The sequence below is a fragment of the Macrotis lagotis genome, chromosome 7 (genome assembly GCF_037893015.1).
Source record: "Macrotis lagotis isolate mMagLag1 chromosome 7, bilby.v1.9.chrom.fasta, whole genome shotgun sequence".
Taxonomy (NCBI): Eukaryota; Metazoa; Chordata; class Mammalia; order Peramelemorphia; family Peramelidae; genus Macrotis; species Macrotis lagotis.
Genome location: NC_133664.1, coordinates 44,318,880 through 44,341,830, shown reverse-complemented (window position 1 = coordinate 44,341,830; position 22,951 = coordinate 44,318,880). Strand labels below are relative to the sequence as shown.

The window sequence follows — 22,951 nt, the reverse complement described above, 5'->3', positions numbered from 1 at the left end:
TTCATGGGAATTGTCCTATTTTTGGCCTCATTAGAATGGAAGCTCCTCGAGGACAGGGACTATGTCTTCGCCTTGTTTTATATCATCCACACTCAGCAAGAAGAAAGTCTAATCCATCTGCAGTGAGCATGTCACTTCCCAGGTCCATCAAATGCTTTGGATTAAATACAAGCCCTCCTGTCTGGCATTTAAACCATTTTACAAGCTGGTCAGAGCATCCCCTTCCAGGCTATTTCAGATGTTCTTTGGTCCAGTCAGTCGCCTTCCTGTCTGTTCCTTACTCATGCTACATTTCCCACCTGGTCTGCTCTTTGGTGGAATGCCCCCTCCTCACCTCCACTACTAGCATCCCTCCTTTCTCTCAAACCTCACCTAAAGGGCCAGCTTCTACTAGAAGGCTTTCGTGATCCTCTTAGCTGTTAAGGCCTCCCTTTTCCTCTTTTACATTTTTTTAATTTCTCTGTGTCGTATATTTTGCCTCCTAAATCCCCCAATCTCTAATGGAAACTTTTCAAGGCAGGGACTTTGCCTTTATTTTTTTCCTAACACAGTATCTTGTATATAATAGGGCTTAATGTTTTTGACTTGAATTAAATAATATTGAAGATTTTAAAAGACTTTTCCCTAGGCTTTTTGTTTCATTAACATATGTGAATAGCATGGATTCTCTAGCAATTGAGGGGACCTTATTCACAAAAATCTCATTAACTTTGATGAAAGTACTTGTGCCAGATATTTTAATTCTGTTTTACATACATGAAAAGAGGGTAGATAACAACATTTATTAAATGTACCATGCTAAACCGTGGTTTATCATATAAAAGCAAAAAGAAAGACAATCCCTACCCTCCAGGAGCTTCCATTCTAAGGAGGGAAGATTATATAAAAAGGAGCTAGAAAGCAGAGAGGGGCTGAGGGACTTTGTGAGAAAGGGAGTGAGTGGGGCATGGTAGCAGATTCCTTAGCTTTAGAAGTATGGGTGGTGGGTTCTTGTCCTCCATTATTGAAGAAGACCAAAATGACTACACTATGTTAGAGACATGTCACAATCTGAGTAACTTTGACTGATCAGACCAACATGAGCTCAAAATGCTCTACCCCTGATCAGACACTAATAGTCCATGTGAACACATGGGACATTTATCCCAAACCTGTGCATTCCATGTTTCCTTTGAGCTGCTTCCATTCTTCCTTTCTTGTAGAGCTCAGTGTCCTTTCTGAGAGGGCACACTGGGAGGGCACACTGGGCTGGGCTGTCCTGGGTCAATGAAGCGTGTCTGGGTTTCTTCCCCAAATGGAGGCCTTGAAAGGAACTCACCATTGGGGGTGGGAGGCCAACATGGCTGAGATATATTGCAAGGTGAGAAGGCAATGAGTCACCTTGGCATAGTCCATAGGGTTAGAAGCATAGCCAGGAGGCAACCCCCAAGGAGGGAATGCCATCAACCAATCTAGATCCATACCTACTCTGCAACTGATAGTCTAAAGAAGTTTTCTGGGACACCTATCAGTTAAGTAATTTGCCCAGAGTCACAGAGACAATATCTATCAGAGATGTGAACGCAGATCTTCTAAACCAGGGGCTTCTTGGCTCTGATGCTAGCTCTCTATGCATTATGCCAAGGAAAGAGTCAGGGTAATTTTTTTTTCAATTATTGATTTTTCAGATATCAGTTCATTCCTTCTCAGGGAATTAAGAGACAATCAATAAGCAACATCTGTTATGTACCTATTAGGTACATAAGGTATGTTGTATGATGGTCCAGGAGACACAGAGTTTATAGAATATTTAGTTCTTATCCACAAGGATTTTTGTAGGGTTTGTAGGCCTGAGTTCTGCTTCAGCTTGACCACCATTTATCCGGGACATCCTGGACACTAATTTTTTCTCTTAACATCTTTTTCTCATCTGTAGAATGGTAGAGGGACTGGGGTTGGATAAGGCCCTCTTCAAGAGGACCCTGAATAGGAATGCTTTCCATCATGTCTCCTATTTCCAGGCAAGGGCAGTCCATTCATTATACTCTGGCAAGGGAGCTGATCATTGTTGGGAAGGTTTTCCTTACTTTGACTTAAATTTGCCTTTACAACTTTGGCTCATCATTCCCAATTCTACCCCTGAGATCAAATGGAAAATCTCTGCTGGTCAGAAAATTCTGATTCTTCAAATTCTTTTAAAACAAAACTAAACAAAAACCTAAACCTTGATACATCTGATACACTTCTATGAGATAGACCATTGGGTCTGAAAAGTATTTTACAGTAAACTCTAATGCTTTCTTTACCCTGAACACCAGGACACAAAACAAGTTTGATTTTTTTTTTAAGGCCTTTTTACCTGGCTATCACAGCCTTTCACAGAACATAATTATAAGGCCTGGGTGCCCCAGAAGGCTGCATACATTTTCTTCTGAAAAGAGCCCATGGAGAATTACCACATGTTTAGACGAGCAGATTAATGTATTCCACTGTATCTAATCAGCCAGATCTCTTTTATAGCTTGCATAATAGGCTGTATAATTATCAGATGCTGAACTGACACCTGGCATAGGGTGAATTTTGAAATGTGAGGTTACAAAAAATAAGCTGCTCCTTCTGATACTTGTCTTCAAACTATAGCCTAGGTTAGGGTTTTGATAAATTCCCTATTCTTTAAGAGGCAACCTCCATTTCCATCTTTCATGAGAACATCTTTATTAATTTTTCTGTGGGAACTGAGGGGTAAAGTACCTCCTGTCTTTTTAAAAACTGGGGCGAGTACTTGAATTTTGAAACTTAAAATTGCACTGGTTATGCAACCTATTTTGAGAGGGGTTGATGCTGTCTATTAAATGTTCCAGAGGCTGCTTGCTATCTGCATTAGAACAGATAATCACATTTTCTTTATTAGGTCAATTAAATATAATATTACATTGTGAACAGTTGTCATCTTTTTTCCCCCTATATTTTTATGGTCAGCATAATCTTCCCAACCAGAACAATAAGAATAATTTACTCATGGGTCAGGCTGCTTTTTTTGGTGGGTGGTGGGGAGTCTAAGGCTACCTTTGTTCAGTTATATACTTCCCAGCCTGTTCTTTCCCAATGGAGTTAAGGTATAAGGGTTGGATTGGGATGTCTTTTAGGGAGCAGAAACTGACTGGTAATTTTGGATATCTTAAAAAGGCAAAAAAGATAGGGGGCGGCTAGGTGGCATAGTGATAAAGCACTGGCCTTGGAGTCAGGAGTACCTGGGTTCAAATCCGCCTCAGACACTTAATAGTCACCTAGCTGTGTGGCCTTGGGCAAGCCACTTAACCCCATTTGCCTTGCAAAAACATTAAAAAAAAAAAAGACTCTTGAGGATAAAAAAATGGGAAAAAAAGAAAATGTTTCTGCTTTTGGTGGTCTCTATTGCTGGTTTTTTTTTTTTTTGCTTATTTGTTTGCTGTTTAATTTTCTTCTACCTCTATAAGGGACAAATGTGTGAAAGCCAAGACTTGAATTGTTTCTTTAGAATTTTACATACTAATGAACTTGTAAGAGTTCAAAGTTAATTCTTAATATTCTGAACTGAAAATCCCATGCTCCTGTAGAGTCCCTACTGGATCAGAGTCAGTCTGACCGACTGACTTTGGCTTCTCAATGTTATTTGATAAATAAAATTACTTACTAGAATGTATTAAGGATTTTTATCTTGAGGAGCTATCCTAATGGTCCTAGAGAGCTATAGCTCAGAGAATGAAAACAGGGGCAGAGTTGTAAAGGTGGGCAGTGTCCTCTGCAGGCACATGCATCTCCAGATGAACCCAGATAAATGATTATCTTGGAAAACTACCCAGTTTATCATATAGACTGTTTAGAATTTCATCAGTTTGGTAATTTTTCTGGTCTTTTTTTTTCCTTCGAATTGCTTTTATGCATCTCCTCCCCCCCGCCCCCCACTGCTCCTGAAATCCTAACCCTGCTGATTTTATTTTCAAAGATATAATTTCAGGGCGGCTAGGTGGCGTAGTGGATAAAGCACCGGCCTTGGAGTCAGGAGTACCTGGGTTCAAATCCGGTCTCAGACACTTAATAATTGCCTAGCTGTGTGGCCTTGGGCAAGCCACTTAACCCCATTTGCCTTGCAAAAAACTAAAAAAAAAAGATATAATTTCCATTTTGGCAGACTTATAGTTTTGACATACCCAGGATATTGAGAATAAAACTTATAAATCAATAATAACAGATTTGCAAATGAGGTCAATTAAAATTTTAAATGGAAGTCTTAATTTTCAAACTTTATGCATTATAAAAGCACCTATTCCCATAGTTTATAATGTTCATTTTTTATATTTCTGAGTTCATTCTTATTCTATACAGGTTTCAATATAATTAAAGTATTTAAGGGTATATTCAAGGCATGACTCTCCCATGTGTTAGTGACATATAATCTCTTTTAAGTTATGGTTGGTTGGTTCTTGTCCTTCATTATCAAAGAAGACCAAAATGACATGTCTATGTTTGAGACAAGTGATAGTGTGTCCAACTGTGGCTGATCAGATCAATATAAGCTCGGATGCTCTTCCACAGGTTGGGCACAAATAGTCCATGTGAACACCACGGGATGGGTACTCTAAACTTACATTATGTCACATTTCCCTTGAGCTGCTTCAGTTCTGTCTTCCTCATAGGGTACAGCCCCCTCACTGATGAGGGCATGCCATGCTGGGTGGTCCTGTGCCAGTGTCTCCAATGCTGTATAATCAATTCTAAAGTTCTTCAATGAGACCTTCAGGGTGTCTCAGTATTGCGCTTCTGATCCTCTTGTGAACACTTGCCCCGTATGAGTTCTCCATAAAATAGTTTTTTTATGGAAAGCATATGTGCAGCATACTGACAACATGTCTAGCCATCTTAGTTACACTCTCTGTAGTAATGTTAGAATTCTAGGCTGTTTGTCTGGTATCTTTTCCTGCCAGGTGATCTTTAGAATATTGCTAAGACAATTTAAATGGGAGCGATTCAGTTTCCTTACCCAGCACTGGTAGACTGTTCATGTTTCACAGATGTATATAGCAATGAGATCAGCAGAGTGGCTCTGTAGACCTTCAGTTTGGTGTCAGTCTAAAACCTCTTCTCTCCCACACTTTCTTTTGGAGCCTCACAAATACTCAGCTAGCTCTGGCAATGCGAGTGTCAACCTCATTGTCAATATGTACCTCCCTGGAAAGGACAGAATGTTACTTTTCTGAAGGAAGCTTCTTGTCCATTGAAGGTATATTCAGACTTCTTCCAAATTAATACTTTTCTCATTTAAATCTTTTTAAAAAACTAACTGAAAGCAGGAAGGTTTTTTAAATTTTATTCTTTTATTTCAAAAATTACCAAATTCTTTCATGGATATAATTCATCTCATAAGAGTTCATGGTGCTAATAGATTTGAACTTAGTCTAGATTGGAAACACTTTAATCACATCTTTTAGATCCATTTTTTTCACTTCCCCAACTATCATGGCCTTGATTCCCATAACATGACAATATGGTACCTTCCTTTAAAGGGCTAAATATTAGTTTAGCTCAGTGTCTCCTTCCACAGAGTTAATTAACCAGAAAATAGGACAAGTCTTGATGTTTATGTACTTAGATCCCAGAGGGTCTAAGATAGCTGATCTCAAAGGCAGTAAATTGAATTAGTGTGACAGTCTCATTGAGTTTATGTGACAATAAATGCCCTTCTTCTGCCCCCAACCACCCACCACCCACCACCCACCCCCGCCTTTTTTTAGTCAAGATATAAACATTTTTTTTATTTGGCACTAGAAATGACTTATTCCATCTTAATGTTCCAGGCTACAAAAATGCTTTGATTATTTTTTATTTATTCAATAAAATTATATTTGTTAGATACATTGTTTAATTGGCCTTGTATTGATATCAGGAGTGAATACATATCCAGGTATACATATGTACTATATTCAGGGTGTTCCAAAAGCCTTAGTGCAGTTTAAAGCTTTCATAGCGGGGTGGCTAGGTGGTATAGTGGGTAAAGCACCGGCCTTGGAGTCAGGAATACCTGGGTTCAAATCCGGTCTCAGACACTTAATAATTACCTAGCTGTGTGGTCTTGCGTAAGCCACTTAACCCCACTTGCCTTGCAAAAGTCTAAAAAAAAAAGCTTTCATAGCTTAAATAGATTTAATCGTTAAATTAATTGTTAAATAGACAGGTTCAGCACACCGTGAATATGTTAGATGTGATTATATTAAATAAGGAATTTATTGTATAGGAACATTCCATAAAACAAACATTTATGTCCTCTTGAAAACTTGATGGCCTTAACTTAGACAGATTATGGTGTTACTACAGTCATTCTTGTATGTAACAAGCAGGTTGGTTCACAACTGTTCCAAGGCTGTCTCTGAAATAATTTTCTTTGAACATTTAGGGCTATCTGGTTCAGGGATTTCAATAGGTACAAAGTAGTCACCACAATAGGGAAAATCAACTCAAATTTCACATTATCTCAATAGGGTTAGCGGCCTTGTCATCATTAGGGCACCGGATTGCTGGCCAGAAGAAAAGCTGGATTGGTTTTGCTTTGATGGGAAAAGATTTGATTTCTATTCCTTAGCAACTTAACATAAAGAGACACATTTTGTTAAACGTGAAGGGGATTCTCTGTAGCTGACCATCAACATTTGTGATGGAGACATCAGTGGCCCATGAGCTTGCCTCTGGGTTAGCACCTGTGAGAGGCCACCGGTTCATCTGCATGGTTTTATTCTAAGCAAAAAGGCAGAGTTTACAGTAGAGTTTTCTTCCCATATGATCCCATCACATTTCCAGAGTAACCTTATATGTAACCTTATATATATATTTCTTTTAATTTTTGCAAGGCAAATGGGGTTAAGTGGCTTGCCCAAGGCCACACAGCTAGGTCATTATTAAGTGTCTGAGGCTGGATTTGAACTCAGGTACACCTGACTCCAGGCCTGGTGTTCTGTCCACTGCACCACCTAGCCACTATGGTAACCTTATATGTTAAAGTACTTCAACACTAAATATCTTCCTCCCCTTTTCCCACAGAGGTGAGAGAGGAGATACAGAAGATTATGTGTATTCTTGATTATAAATAGTCATTTTATGCACCTGCTTTTCCATTTTTGACAAATCCTTGAGCATTTCCCTTCCATGCTGGACATGATGGTTTGTGAACACATGCTTTGTTGTTTCCTTTAGTAGTAGGCAGTCATGACATAATGTGATGAGAGGAATACTTAGATTTTTTTTTTGGAGGGGGAGGGTGGGTCCTAAGGGATAAATCAATTAAGTTTGACCATCAGGAGACATTATTAGTAAAGTTATATGTGTTACAGAGCTGACAGACCAAGTCCCTAGAGTGCATTTGGTCCTTTTTCCCTTATTAAATCACCATCCAAGTTATGAGTAGCATGGAAATCAATAGAGGACAACATTGTATGTCTGACATTGTGGCTGTAAAGACAGTTTCCTATTGCTGGAGTTTTTATGAGAGATACTGGAGAGATATTCCATCTCAGAAGTTTTCAAATTGCTTATCAACAACAGCATCACATAGTTATAATTACTCTAGCATTAACTTTCAATTAGTAGAAGGGAATAATTTTTTCCCTGGAGATGTGGCACTCAAATACAGTCCCATCATATTTTAGTCTTATTAAGTCATAGGAATCTTTTTAAAAAATAAAAATTATCTTGGACATAACATAAGTTAGGTGGCACAGTGGATAGAGCATTGGCCTTGGTGACAGGAGAACCTGAGTTCAAATGCAGCCTCAGACACTTGACTCTTACCTGTCATGTGAACTTGAACCTTGTCCCTGATTACCCCACATCTAGGGCTATCTCCAGTTGTGCACTGACCACTGGATCCAGATGTTTCTTGTGGAGAAAGTGAGACTAGTAACTTATCACCCCCCCCCCCCCCAATCCAATTCACAAGTTTGTCATGACATCAACTCCCTGATGTCATGGTATTCATCAAAAACAAAGGACAAACATCAACAAAGTATAATTCTTGTCAAGAGATGTTGCAATGCTTAATTCTAGCCCTTCTGTTTTGTGAAGGTAATATTAAAAATGAAAGGAATGAAAAAATAAAAATACTGTTTCAGCAGCATCAGGTCAAATATACTTTTGATAGTATATTAGCAGTCCTCTCTCAACAACTAAATATTTGCCTCTCTGTCTATAGAACCACGTATTTAGAGTTAATATTTCTACTCCCAGATTTTTATACAATAGATAAAGACGTCTTTACTGATAGAGGACCAAGCATTATCTACAAGCTCTCTTGCAGCATCATTTGATCATGATGGGTTTGCTTTAAGGTTTCACTTTGTAATAGAATGATATATTTTTTTTTTAATATTGGACTCCTTAGGTTAAAAGGGGGTAGTATTTGAGGGAGGAGTGTGAGGCCAGCATGACTTCTACATTTCTTTTTCTTGTTCTTGTCTGCTTAGATACAGCAAAGTCAAGTTAAGTATGGGGGAGCTACAGGTTTGTTGATGAGGGGGGTTAAAGTTACCTATCTTCCTTGTACATGGAATAGGGGCCTGGTCAATTTGCTACAAGTAGACTTTATGTATTTTTTTAAAATTCTAAATTTATCTTATTTGAAAATGATTTGTAGATATATGATAGAAATACTTTTAAGACTTTTGAAGTCCAGGAGTTCTTTGGGGTGCTTATTTTCTTCACTTATAGCGTGTGATGTCTTTGTCCTTATCAGAGGGTGTTAACAATTGCTGGGACTGAAAAAATTCTTCATTTGGTGGTGATCTCTTTAAATCAACCTTGCCCAAAGTGAATTTCATCCCTGGGCACAGGCTTAAAGCCTTCTGAGCTCAGGAGAACTCCCTAGACCCTGTCCATTTTTGATATGGACTTCAAGAACCCAAAGAAATCAAAAACAATCCCTGACTTGAAGGAGGTGATGTGGAAATAATAGGAATATGCCAAATAGAAGGATATTACTTTGGAGGGAAAGTCTTCAGGAACTAGGAGCTAGGAAGGGGGTGAACCAGAAATGACCTGCAGAAGGTGGCAGTTTGAGGTAAGTCCTGGCTGAAGGCAGAGTTGCCAAAGGCAGGCGGTTGAGGATAGGGAGCATTCCAGGTATGGACTTTTCTCCTGGTTAATCATAGATGTACAGAATCCCTCCCCTGTTAATCATTTTTAGAGGTGCTATGACTGGATGTGATTGAGTGATTTTCATGACCACATATATCTTTTTTGCCCTGTTAAATATTTTTTGGTGCCAAATAGTTTTATTTGCTGTTAACATTCCTTTGTCCCCATGATTTCTTTTAGCTTATCAGGAGTCTCAGTGTAGGTTTAACTGGATAAAGATGATTATTCACTCTTTGTTCTGAGTAATGCTAATGAATCTTTAGGCTGATTATAAGGTAGTACATTTCTGTGCAGTCTACCTGTTCTGCAGGACTGAATGACCCACTCTGGGAGGGCTACTGCTGCTATGACTTCTGGGGGCCTTCCTCCACTTTGGGAATCCATATCAAAACTTCGCATTTCAATATTTTACAGTTGTCTTCCAAAAGTTATCTGGCCTGCTTTCATTTTTTGCTGGTTTTTTTTTCCCTTAGTCTTGGTTTTTATATTCAGGAGGAAGAGTAAGATTTATTACCATCATTTCTCGGGGTAGAACCAGTGGCTAAATGAGTTTCTTATAGGGTATTACAGTTCTCCAGTAACCCAAAAGAATTAACATTCCTCTCAAAATAGCAAACTCTCACCCAGGAAGGAGCTTACTCACCTGTATTTTCTAGCATTTTACTTATGGATTTTTTTCTTCCCCAAATCTCTGTGAATTATGAAATCATGAATATATTTCTGATATAAAATCATATTCTCCTTTTTCTCCTGTTTCTAGGAAGAACGTGTTGTGAATCACATGGCAGCAAAGATTATCGAGAATGTCTGTACCACTTTTTCAGTTCAAGCCCAGGGCTTTATCACAGGGGAAATTGGACCAGTTTTATGGTACCTCTTCAAACATTCCACTATAGACTCTCTAAGGATAACGGCTATATCGGTGAGAATGCACCTGAATTACCATGTTCTTAAGTTCATGAATATGAATTCACACTAAGTGAATCTTGTGGTGACAGAAGGGTGGAGATAAGAATAGTGGTGCTTGGGCATGCATAATAAGATCAGAGAGGTCATATTTTCCTTCTGTGAGTGTGTTTCTTAAACAGAGACTGGAAACTAACCATGGGATTGGTGGGAAATTTTTTTCTCTAGTTTGATTATTTTTATTTCCACCAATAATGTGCAGAAATAATTTTTAACTTTTGTTCTTTAAAACTCTTGAGTTTCAAATTCTCTCCTTTCTCTTCCCTTCCTTTTTCATTGAGAAAGCAAGCAATTTAACATAGGTTATATATGTACAGTCATACTATGAATGAAAATATAGACCCCCAAAAAATAAGCCCCAGGAAAATTTAAAGGTTAAAAAACAAGGGGGCGACTAGGTGGTGCAGTGGATAAAGCATTGGCCCTGGAGTCAGGAGTACCTGGCCTCAGATACTTAATAATTACCTAGCTGTGTAACCTTGGGCAAGCCACTTAACCCCATTTGCCTTGCAAAAACCTAAAAATAAAAAGTTTAAAAAGGTATGCTTTGATATGCATTCAGACTTCATTAGTTCTTTCCCTGGAGATGGATAGTATTTTTCATTGTAAATCCTTAGAAATTGTCTTGGGTCATTATAGTGCTGAGAATAGCTAAGTCTTTTATAGTTGATCATTATCTAATATAACTGTTCTAGATTCTGCTCTTTTCACTCCACATCATTCAGATTTTTTCACTTTGCATCATTCAGATTTTGCTGAGAGCATCCTGCTTGTCATTTCTTATAGAACAATAGTATTGCATCACAATCATATACCACAACTTGTCCAGTCATTTCCCAATGGATGGGCATCCCCTCAATTTAAAAGTTTTTGCCACTACTTGAAAGAATATTTTTGTATATATTTTTGTTTTTTATTTCTTTGGGTTACAGACCTAGCAGTAGTTTTATTATTTATTATTTATTAAGTCTGTGGGGCTTAGTTCTAAATTGCTCTTCAGAATGACTGAATCAGTTGATAACTCCATCAGCAATGAATCAGTCTCAATTTCCCAACATCCCCTATTGATGTGAAATTTTAAGAGGATTACAGAGATCACAACACAATTCCCAGTAGCTGGTGCCAGGGGGATGTATGTAGCAGTAGGAAAATATAAAGACCAACTCCTTCTATTCTTTGGAGCCTTTCATGCTCTTAACTCCAAGCCCTGAAAACCCTTGTTGAATCCATCAGTTCACAGTGGTTGAATTCTCTTTTATAGGCGGACATCAATATGGTGGACATAGGATTCAATGATGATAGATCACATTTATTTCATTCTTTGAGTTTTGCAAACATTTTACTTAATCTCAGCATGATCCTGGGCACCAGGTTCTGTTAGCTCCATTTTACAAATGAGGACACTGAAGCAACGAAGGTTTATGTGACACAACTAGGGAATGTCTGAGATGAGATTTGAACTCAGGTCTTCCTGACTCCAGGCCTGGCATTCATCCGTTGTGACATGCCTCATCTGATGTATGGAGGACAATACTCAGAGGCTCTGAAGGTGGTGTCAGAGGGTGGTCTCTTTGATGTCTTTGATGATTCTCACTAAACTTTCTCTGACTTCAGAATGTCAGATCCTGAACTGCCCTAGTCTTTTGTTATCCTGAACATGGCTCCCTGGCCCTGTTGACTCATTCCGCTGCCATTTGTTATCTTAGTTGGCCCAGGTCTGCCTGGGAGGTTCAGGAGTATCCTAGGCATTTGACTCTCCAAGGAACTTGGAAACTCAGTAGCTCCTTTTTTTCTAGCTATGCTACCTTAGTCATGTCTCAGAACTTCTCCCAAGTTTGTTCTCAATAAGATGAAGACTGATTTTCTTGAGGTCCTTGTGACCCTGCATCTTCTCACCACTCATGAGAAGAGGACAAGAACCTCTGGTGTTGAGGGGCAAGCATTCCCTCAGCCAGACACATAGATAAACTACAGAATGGAGGAGTGAGGAGAAGAAAGGAGGTGAGTATGAGGCAGGGATGGTCACTTCAGTCACTGGCATTGATGAGGACTGGAAGCATTGGAAGGGGCTCCCAGAGAGAGGCCAGAATCTCCATTTGCCCCTCCTGATGCACTCAGGGACCCACTGAGACTCCATTCACACAGTTTTAGACTGATAGCAGTTACCCAACTTCCCTCATCTTTATCATTTTCCCTTCACTATAATGAGTGATGTGTCTCCAGAACTCTTAGATTTGGGACTAGCTGAGGATTCCATTAGTAGGCAAAAGCCAAGTTGGCCACAATTCCTTCACTAAAGTTTCCTGAAAGAATCACCCAAGCCCCTTTGGGCTTGGGGCTGCCTGGCCCTGGGCTGAGACAGCTTTACCATATTGTTGTAATTTTGTTACCATAAAAATGCTGTCCTGATGCTCTGTGTGGCAGTTACTGTGATGCTGTGGTGCCTTGGGGACATGGGAATGACCTACTTCTAAGGACCAAGGTCTCCCGCTTTATCTGGACCAACACTTTGAAGTCTTGTTTCTGGTCCTATCTAGCCACTGGGTTAAGATGGAAGAAGCAGTGAGAAGGAAGTCTTTGCACAACATTCTGCTCACTTTAAACAGCATAATGTTTTTCCTTCATCAGGAAGGACTGATAGAAGCAATTGTAAAAAAAAAACAAAAAAAAAACTTGACCATAGTTTGAAATTCAGTACCAACTGTGTGATAATGTACATGTCATGCCATCATTCACTGATATCTGGTGGGCTTTGATTATGAAGGGCAACACTAACAACAGTTCTGCTGGAAAGTTTGAAGTTGCTTGATCAGGGACATAGATAGCTCCCTCTATGCTTTCCATGCTTCTCTAAATTCCATGGTGTTTTTGGTCTTGTTACTCTTATCACATCTCCCATGTCTCAGACCTTTGAAGGGCCTTCCTTCCAGTGGACCCTCAAATGACCATCAGTAGCCAGACTGGATCAAGGAAGGTAGTTCCTAGATTCTGATATTCTGTAGGGATCTCTTCCCTATATGGTAGGGCCTTGGAAACCAAGCTAATTAGATGGGGAGGAAACTGTTTAGTTCTATGGCCTTTGAAAATTAACAAGCTTAGAACAATGGGAAACCTGTGAACAAAACTATTTTTGTGAGCACCACTGTTTTAGGAGTGGTGAACAACTAAAGTCTAAAATAGTGTTGCCCCATTCTTTTGTCCAATACATGAAATCATTCAAAAGAGTGAATAAAAATCATTCTTTGTTTTTTCTTCCTTAAGTGTGTCCATTTTGTTTCTCAAATATATCTATGTATATATACATATATATGTTCAATTTTGAACTTGTCTCTTTCTTACACAAATTGTGTAAGAAATAAAACAAATAAAACAAATTCCTAGAAAATGTAAATTTTTAGGAAGAACACAGTACTTTTTTCGGTATTATTTTTAGTTAATCACTTTTGGAGTTCAAATTCAGTCCTGAAAAATGTACCTAAATTACTTTACACTAACTTGGGAATTAATAATTCTTTTAAAGTTAAGAAATAAAAAAAAACACTTAGTCTGCCTTTAAGACTCCACATTCTTTCATAAATACTGAAATCAAGACTCAAACGTCTTTTGAGAGGTCATTCTCCATTAAATCTAAATCTTCTATATGTTTTTCAAATGGAAAGTCTACTGGGTTTTCAAACAACATTCTAAAGAGAAAGCATTTTAGTCCATCCTAATCTGACTTTGAACACTCTGTTTATAGCTGGTCTAGAGAAACCTTTTTTACCAAGAAGTTCCTCCATTTTAATTGGATAGGGATTTTGTATCAATAGAAAGTCAAGTTTTGCTGTGCCAGCTGCTCCAAGAATCTTTACAATGCTAATGAGTCTGATTGTTTCTCTGTGCCGAAATCACTGTTGGGAGAATTCTTAATTTATTTGAAAACATTCTGATTGTGGTGGGATCCATAGGGAATCCCTTTAAAATGCTCCTTCATTCTTTTTTGTCCTTGGGTTAAAAAATAATTAAACAATTCCCTTTTGGTTTATAGAGAATAGTTTTCTTAGATTCATTACAAACTCCGTTTTTGAAACTTTTCACATGCTCTAAAGATGACTTTCTGTAATTAGAGCTTATTTAGGAAATTCCTTTTTCCTCTCATCATATTATAGTTGTAGCTTCTCTACCAAAAGTAACTTTCACTTTCATTTTAGTTTCCAGATCCTTATTCCTGCCCTTTTTAACCCTTTCTGTGGAACTTATGAAATCGTGCCCAAAGTGACTTACTAGCATTTTTTCTCTAAAGACTGCAACTTTGGAACTTGGGCTTTTCCCTCGGGCCATCTTGTATTGTCTCTGTGTGTGTGTGTGTGTGTGTGTGTGTGTGTGTGTGTTGTGTAATAAAGTTGTAGCTATTGCCTTACCTTTTTCATGAATGGGCTCTTCATACAACTGATGCTCACTCAGCTTTTGTGAATGTTAAGTACTTTTTTAGTGTGGGGAAATTTCTGGGTGGGGGAAACTACTGTCTAGTAGGGTGGGAACAAGATTTGACTTGGAACCAGTAAACCTAATTGTGAACCCTAGTCTGATATCAACTGTGTGATTGTAACCATGACTCCTCATGCGCAAAATGAGCATAATCATATACGATTCCCCTTACACGGTTGTGGGGGAAATCATTTGTCAGCAAAAAACTTTCTTTCAATATGAACAATTTTTATTATGTAAGCTGGTGTTTACAGGGACACAGAGGATTTGCTCAGTGACTCCAACTTTACGCACTTCTCAATCTGGTCCGGGTGGCCTTTTGGCTGCCCCTCACACATTACATTTTCTTTGCTGTTTCCATGGCTTCCCCAAAAGATCTTCTCTTGTCAATGCCCCCTCTTAGAATCCCTAATATCTTTCAAAGCACAATACAAGATTGCCCCTCTGTGGGAGCTCCTTCTTTATCTTGGAAGCCCCTAGGTCCTCTCCCTTTCTCCCACCTCCCTTTAGTCCCAGAAGTTATCTTGCAGGTATTTTGTAACTATTTATATGTGTGTACATGTTGTTTCTCCATAGAATTTGAGGGGAGGGACAATTTCGTTCTGTCTGTGTCTCTGGGCTCAAGAATAATGCCTATCTCATAGTAATTTGTGAACTGATGAATTTCAAACTATGATCAAGTTTTTTGTTTTTACAATTGCTTCTATAAGTCCTTCCTGATGAAGGAAAAAACATTTATTAAGGGTAAAGAACAGTCCTAAGAACTGCGGTATATAAGCATACCCTAGCGTTAATTGTGGTTCAGATCCAGTCCACTACAATAAAGTCCCAAATTTTGTTTATACTAAACTCCAGTCTCATTATGAAATATATATGAATATTATATATAATTTTTAAGAAAGATTTTATTTATTTTGAATTTTACAATTTTTCCCTTATCCTGCTTCCTCCCCACCCCTCACAGAAGACATTCTGTTAGTCTTTACATTGTTTCCATGGTATGCATTAATCTAAGTTGAATGTGATGAGAGAGAAATCATATCCTTAAGGAAGAAACATAAAGAGATAGCAAAATTACATAATAAGATAACAGTTTTTTAAAAATTAAAGGTAATAGTCTGATCTTTGTGTAAACTCCACAATTCTTTCTCTGGATACAGATGGTATTCTCCATCACAGATATGCCAAAATTGTGCCTGATGGAATGAGCAAGTCCATCAAGGTTGATCATCACCCCCATGTTGCTGTTAGGGTATACAGTGTTCTTCTGGTTCTACTCATCTCACTCAGCATCACTTCATTCAAATCCCTCCAGGCTTCCCTGAAATCCCATCCCTCCTGGTTTCTAATAGAACAATAGTGTACCATCACATACATATACCACAGTTTGTTAAGCTATTCCCCAATTGAAGGACATTCACTTAATTTCCAATTCTTTGCCACCACAAACAGGGCTGCTGTGGATATTTTTGTACAAGCGATGTTTTTACCCTTTTTCATCATCTCTTCAGGGTATAGACCAAGTAGTGGTATTGCTGGATCAAATATAATTTAAAAATATTGCCAAAAAGGCTCATCATCATCAATGAAAGTCTTCTTTTTACTGGTGGAAGACCTTCCTTGATGTCGATGTACTGACTAGTCAAAGTGGTGGTTTCTGAATGTTGGGTTGCTATGGCAATTTTTAAAAATAAGACAATGATGAAATTAGCCATATGGATTCATACTTTTTTCATTTGAACATTTAGAGGCCATTACAACATTATTAACTATCCTAATGTCAAAATTATTGTATCTCACAGAATAGAGAGACCTGAGAAGAAGGAGAAAGATGAAGTATGGTTGGTGGAGCAGTCAGAACACATCCAACATTTATTGATTAAATTCACTGTCTTTTTATATATGTCCTAAAGTAATTGCAACAATATCAAAGATCACTCATCACAGAGTACTAAAAAAGATATAATAATGATGAAAAAGTTTATGGTATTACAAGAATTACCACAATGTAACACAAAGATATGATGTGAGCCCATACTGTCAGGGGAAAATGCAGCTGGTAGATTTGCCTAGCTCAGGATTACCACAAACCTTTAATTTCTTTTAAAAAAATAGCACCATTGTCTACAAAGTACAATAAAGTGAAGCATAATAAAATAAATTATACTTCCACATAGAAAAGTAAGATCATATGTTCTCAAGGAATTCCTAGTCTGATGAAGGAGATAACACATAGAGAAGGTTTTAGCTGCACAAAGGTGCTGTGGTCCTTAGGTGGCAAAGTGGATGGTAATGCCTCTGCTTTAGTGTTCTTCTGACTGTTTGAACCATTATCCTTTTCTAATGCTGACTTATTTTACAGTGTCAAGGTCTTAGATGGCTCAGCTCTCTACAGAGTCTTTAGTAGCTGTGGCTACTGAGGAAATGGGGGCTGTGGCACCTGCAGAGGCAGTGCCAGCTTGGCAGCTCTCACAAAGTTGATTCCCAAGATGATGGTTGCTGAGGTTGGGTGGATGGGGAGTGATGTTGGGCTCTTGGGCACAGTGGTCCGGGGTGTCTCCACTCAGGTCAGAGTGAAGGCAAGGTGTTGGTAGAGTTCGACTTGCCCACTACATGCTGCTTCTTCTTATTCCTTCTGAGTGTCTTCATGCATTATTAAGTTTTACTTGCCTGTCTTGTGGATGGAAGTTGGCTTGGCAGATTTAGCTCAGAGTTGTTCTACCTGAACTGTAATCTGGCATCTCTATTCTCTGAATTCATCCTAGCTCTTTCCTTAGTTAAATCTCCCTTTCTACATTGTGTACTTCAGCAGCTGCCCCTGCTTTCAAACTCTTATCTAATTGCCTCATTGCTGGTAGCTAATGTGATCCTTTTGTGGGGTGGGGTGGGGGAGAGGGAGATGGCTATGACAGTTGCTCCAGTTTTAAAGGAATCATCATTTAGAGACTTGTTTCTCTGGAAAAACCTTCTATCTCCCCTCCTTCCCTTCTTCACCTTATTGTCAGCTTCATCTCAATCACAATATTAGCATTTCTAATAACCACTTTTACAGTTAAATAACTTTTGATTATAAATTGGGATTGCAGTCTAAATTGTGGGAGGAATATTCCACATGTTTATTATAATAAATGCTTTAATAAAACTCTAAATAATTCACTCAAAGTTTAGATTTTCCCAGTAAAGAAGGTTTATGAATTAACTATTTGTCTTAATACAAAGTTGAAATGGTATCTAATACATTTAGTTAATAAATCAAAAAAATTGAATGCCAAGTCTATATTTTCTAATTTGAGAGTTGAGTTATTGCTTCATATAAAATTCATTAATTTCTTCCATCTTCCTTTTATAATAAAGGGAAGAGAAGAATAACAAAATATAGCAATACTTGCTGCTTACCCAAGATAAATTTCACTTGGGGACCAGTGTAATACAAATAGATTATCTAATAAAGTTGCTTTTCTGTCTTCCCAGGCCCTGTGCAGAATCACACGTCATTCCCCAAATGCATTCCAGAATGTGATTGAAAAGGTTGGCTTGACTTCAGTCATCAACTCCTTGGCATCTGCCATCTGCAAAGTGCAGCAGTACATGTTGACCCTGTTCACTGCTATGTTGTCCTGTGGAATTCACCTTCAGAGACTCATTCAAGAAAAGGTTGGGTTTCTCCCTTGCTCTGCCTTGCAAATGGGGTTCAGGCTTTGGTTTTTTTTTTTTTCCTCCCTTTCTTCTTCTCATGACTTTTAGTTTTGCTGAGTCATAAGAGTTCAACATTTTCCAAACATTCAACCTACATTTTAGTGTCTTCGCATCTCCCACCAACTATTGTTGGGTGTGATGTCTAAGGACAAATGGAAGAAGCCTAATTCTACATTCCTTCATGATGGTAACCTCCAAGATTGTTGCAGACAGCTATGCCTCTGCGTTTCTCCTCAACTTTCTCTTCTCTCAGTTAAACATCCCCAGTTCATTCAACAAATCTTAGGGGTGAACACGGTCCCTCACCATCCTGTTTGGCCTCCTTTAGAACATTTTCATCTTATCAGTGTCTAGCCTAAACCATGGGACCAATAATTGAAAACAATATTAGAGTTCTAGTCTAATTTTTTTCTTTTTTGCAAGGCAGTGGAGGGTTAAGTGACTTGCCCAAGGTCACATAGATTTGAACTCAGATCCTCCTGACTCCAGGGCTGGTGTTCTATCCACTGCATCACCTAGCTGACCCCTGAATGCATAAAATTTTAAAGACAGAATTTTAAAGCATAAAAATTTAAAGACAGCCCTGCTGACCATGTATTTTAAAATATATTTATTAAATGACACTCTTTTTTTTCTCCATATGTCCATAATGTTCCTGTTGTCTGTTCTCTACTTTCTTTCTTTTCCATCTCCCCTTGGACCAATAGTCTCTGACTAATCCCATAGGTTTTATTGTTACTGTTTGGTTGGTTGTTTGGTTTATATGAGGCAATTAGGGTTAAGTAACTTGCCCGGGGTCATACAACTAGTAAGTGTGTGAGGTCATATTTGAACTCAGGTCCTCCTGACTTCAGGGCTAGTACATTATTCATTGAACCATTTAACTGCCCATCAGATAGGGTTTTTAGTTCCTTTCTCACATCTTCTTGGAAAACCTTGCTGCTACACTAACCCTATCTAACATTCTCATAATAATCCAGGAAATTCTTTAGCTTAAACAGGCCAAGGTCTCTCATTGTACCCTGGTTCTCTGCCCATCATCCTGACCTACTTCTTGCCACTGGACTCTGATGATTCTGGAGGAGCGAGTGAGGTTGATAACTGCACAGCTCTGCCTCACTGAAATCCAGTTCACTTGCAAGTCAACACATTACCCTCCCATTGTCATTGGTGCTCTTTGAGGACCACCACCACCAACAAACAAGAGCAACAATGAACATTTCACTGGGACCTGTACATTTATTAAGTTCCTCCTCTACTGGAAACCCATATGGTCTTTCCAACAACCCTGCAACGCCAAAGCATGGAATGAATCCCCTGTGAATTTGCTTTCATTTGCTTGTAAAATTGACTTAATTTTATGAGGTGTAGGGAAGAGTTATTTCCTCAATACTCTGTGTGTATTTTTGTTAATAAAATTCTTCCAAGTCCCTTATTATCATTCTTACAATAAAAGAAAAAGCAACACTTCTTTTGTGTTCAGCTGTCTTTGGAAAGGGAAACCAAAATCTTATCTGTATATCACTAATTTGTTCACTTTCAGCACAGATGAGGATCTGTTCCATTCATAATTTTATATTTTACTGAATAGGAAAAAATGAAATCAGTATACAATTTTATACATTCTTTTTTATTGGCAAGCCAACTTACATATGTTTTCAGAAAAACAATGTACAGTTCAATGTGCAAAGAAATTAGCTTGTCACTTTTACTTTTCAATTACTAGTAAAATTTTCAAGTGTATTCTGCTTTGGCATTTTCCTGGCTGGTGGCTTTTCTTTGGTGATTGTAGTTAGTACAAAGTTGAATACAATAAACAGCTTTGCCTCTCAGCCTTGCAATGCCTCTAGGATCTCTTTAAAGGGGTGAACACCCAATTGTGCCTTCTCACCTGATGCTGTTTTCGTCTATGGTCTCCATTACTTCTTCTTTGAAGGTATACTTAATGATCTCGATGTTTTCTTTTAGACTGGACATTCTTATTTTTTAAATTAAATTTTTTTCAAGTTTTTCAACATTCATTCCTTTGCAAATTTATAAGTTATATATTTTTTCTACCACCCTCCCTTCCCTTCCTCTCCCCTTGGTGGCAAAAAATCTGGTAAAAGTTGTATATATACATTTGTGTTTAACATATTTACATATTAGTCATTTTGTGGAAGAGGAATAATCCTAAGGGAAAAGAAATAAAACCATGGTTGGGAAGGAAAAACATAAGAGAATTTAAAAAATGAACATGGTGCTCATTCAGATTGCTTTTTGGGGTTTTGTTTTTTCCTTCCTCTGGATGTGGACAGCATTGTTCATAGATGGTCTCCCAGGGTTGTCCTAGCTCTCTGAACTGCTGAGATGAGTTGTATCCTTCAAGGATGATCAACTCACAGTGTTGTTGTTGATGTGTACAGTGTTTTCTTGGTTCTGCTCTATATGCTCAGCATCAGTTCCTGTAATTCCTTCCATACTTCTTTGGAGTCTGACCATTCATGGTTTCTTACAGAATAATAGTATTCCATCACATTCATTTACTATAACTTGTTCAGCCATTCCTCAATTTCCAATTCTTTGCCATTACAAAAAGAACTATTATGAATATTTTGGAACATATGTGACATTTCCCATTTTGGGGGGGCGTGTCTGTGTGTGTGTGTGTGTGTGTGTGTGTGTGTGTGTGTGTGATTTCTTCTGAATATAGGCCTAGTATTGAAATTGCTGGGTCAAAGCATATGATCAGTTTTATTGTTCTTTGGGCATAGTTCTAGAAAACTGGACATTCTTAACTTGATTCTCTTCAATCAAATTTTTAATTTTATTTAGTTTGTGCATTTAAGGATATTATTCTGAGAAGGAATTACTAAGAATTCCATGCCCCAGAGAGAGTTAGGAACCCTTAGTTTAGGCCCTTTTTTCATGTGATGAGCACCAGTGCAGCCCTTGACCTGATTTGTGAGGTCAGCAAGTAGGCTGGGAGAAAGAGCAAGCAAAAATGGAATCCCATGATTAAAAAAAAACTATTATTATTCAAGAAAAAATCCAGAGAAAGAGAATAATGATTCCAAAACATTTATAAGTAGAACATCAAAGAAAAACACAATTGTGTGTAAGTTCAAGTGGAATTCCTAGAAAAACTGAAGCAGGATTTTGTTTTGTTTCCTTAAAAGCTTAAAAATATTTTAGGTTTGAATGAGTGTTAGAGGAAATGAGATGAGAGTGCTAGAGGAAAAAATTTGGAAGAGATAGATAAGCTATGGTAAAAACTGCAAAAGGGATTAACAACTTTGTACAGGAAGTTCAAAGGCTTGACCAAGCACAAACTCCTTGAAAATTAGAATGGATCAAATAGAAGTTAATTCATTAGTCAATAAAAAATATGAAAAATAACTTTTAAAACTTGAATTTTCATAGAGTAGTGACATCTCAAAGCCAGCAAGTAGCCTAGTGATGGACAAAGTACCAGGAGCTATCCTTATGGGGAGCAGCAAATCTTCCACTTTTCCAAACCATCCCCACAGGGTCCCAGATGTTCACTAACCAGCTCTTCTCCTACCAGAGGTGATCCAGAGCCCCTCTCTACTGTGACCCTTGGGTCTTTGGTAGGAACAAAGACAACATATTGTTTTTGGTAGGGACAGTCTACTCCACCATTCATCTGCAGAGTCCTTAGGATTTGTTATCTGTCCTGGCACTTTGCCTGCCAACTCTCAAATCATTACTCCACGGTGCCTTATAAACACATACCTGTATGCCCCAAGTTGACTCTCTAAGAGTATTAAGTTGTGAAGATGGCAGTTGCTCGAGAGAGTTTTTATATCTCAAGGTTCCCTGTGTTATTGAAAACATAAGTTTAGTCCCTATTCTTTATATAAGTGTAAATAAAACAAATATGACATTTTTTTTATGGGCAAGGCACTGCAGCTGGAGTGATTAGAAAGAGATTTCATGTAGAAGGTAACACCTGAGCTGGGTTTTAAATGATGCCAAATATTTTTCAGATATGCTAAAGTAACATGTATTAATTTAAAACAGTATATTTTCTTGTCTGCTATTAAAACCAGAGTAGCCAGACTCACCTGTGTGATTTTAGGCAAGTCATTGACCTCTCTGAGCCTTTATTTTCCCATCTATAAAATGAGAACAATAATACCTATTTCAGGAACTACTAACTAGGTAAAATATCTGAAACTCATTGTATGCTTTAAAATGATATATAAATAGCAGCCATTATTATTATTAGCAGCTGCATTATCATCAACCTTCTGGAAAGGAATTTTAGCAAATATATATATATATATATATATAATTATGATAATATGGGATTCTCCAAAAGACTTAGTACAATTTAAGTTTACTTAAACTGTATTATTATCCTATGTAGTTAATCATCATAAAATAAATTTATTTTAAAGTAACTAACTTTTACTTTTAAGTGAAGAAAAATATATCCTGGTTTTATCAGCATTTTCAAATTAAAAGATATCTATTGAAAACCATGTCTGCCCAAAGTACCATGACTTAGAGTTTTATTAAATGCATGGTCACAACCCCATCATTACTCCCTATATAAATCTAAGCTCTTTTAACTTTTCTTCTGTAATATACAATAGCTTTATTGGTAGAGAGAGAACCTTTGTAATCACTAGCAAATTTATATTTTTCTCTCTTTGTCTTGTTCTTATCTTTTTAAGGT

At 37.8% G+C, this 22,951-nt stretch overlaps 1 protein-coding gene across 2 annotated transcripts in view; it reads left to right on the top strand.

The window, feature by feature from the left end:
- The window catches only part of ULK4 (unc-51 like kinase 4), a 730,095-nt gene that overhangs the window by 191,482 nt on the left and 515,662 nt on the right, over positions 1 to 22,951 (top strand). For both annotated transcript variants that reach the window (XM_074195881.1, XM_074195880.1), the window contains 2 exons: positions 9,899 to 10,060; positions 18,043 to 18,225. In XM_074195881.1, coding sequence (XP_074051982.1) covers positions 9,899 to 10,060; positions 18,043 to 18,225 — 345 coding nt within the window. The remainder of the gene's footprint in view (positions 1 to 9,898; positions 10,061 to 18,042; positions 18,226 to 22,951) is intronic.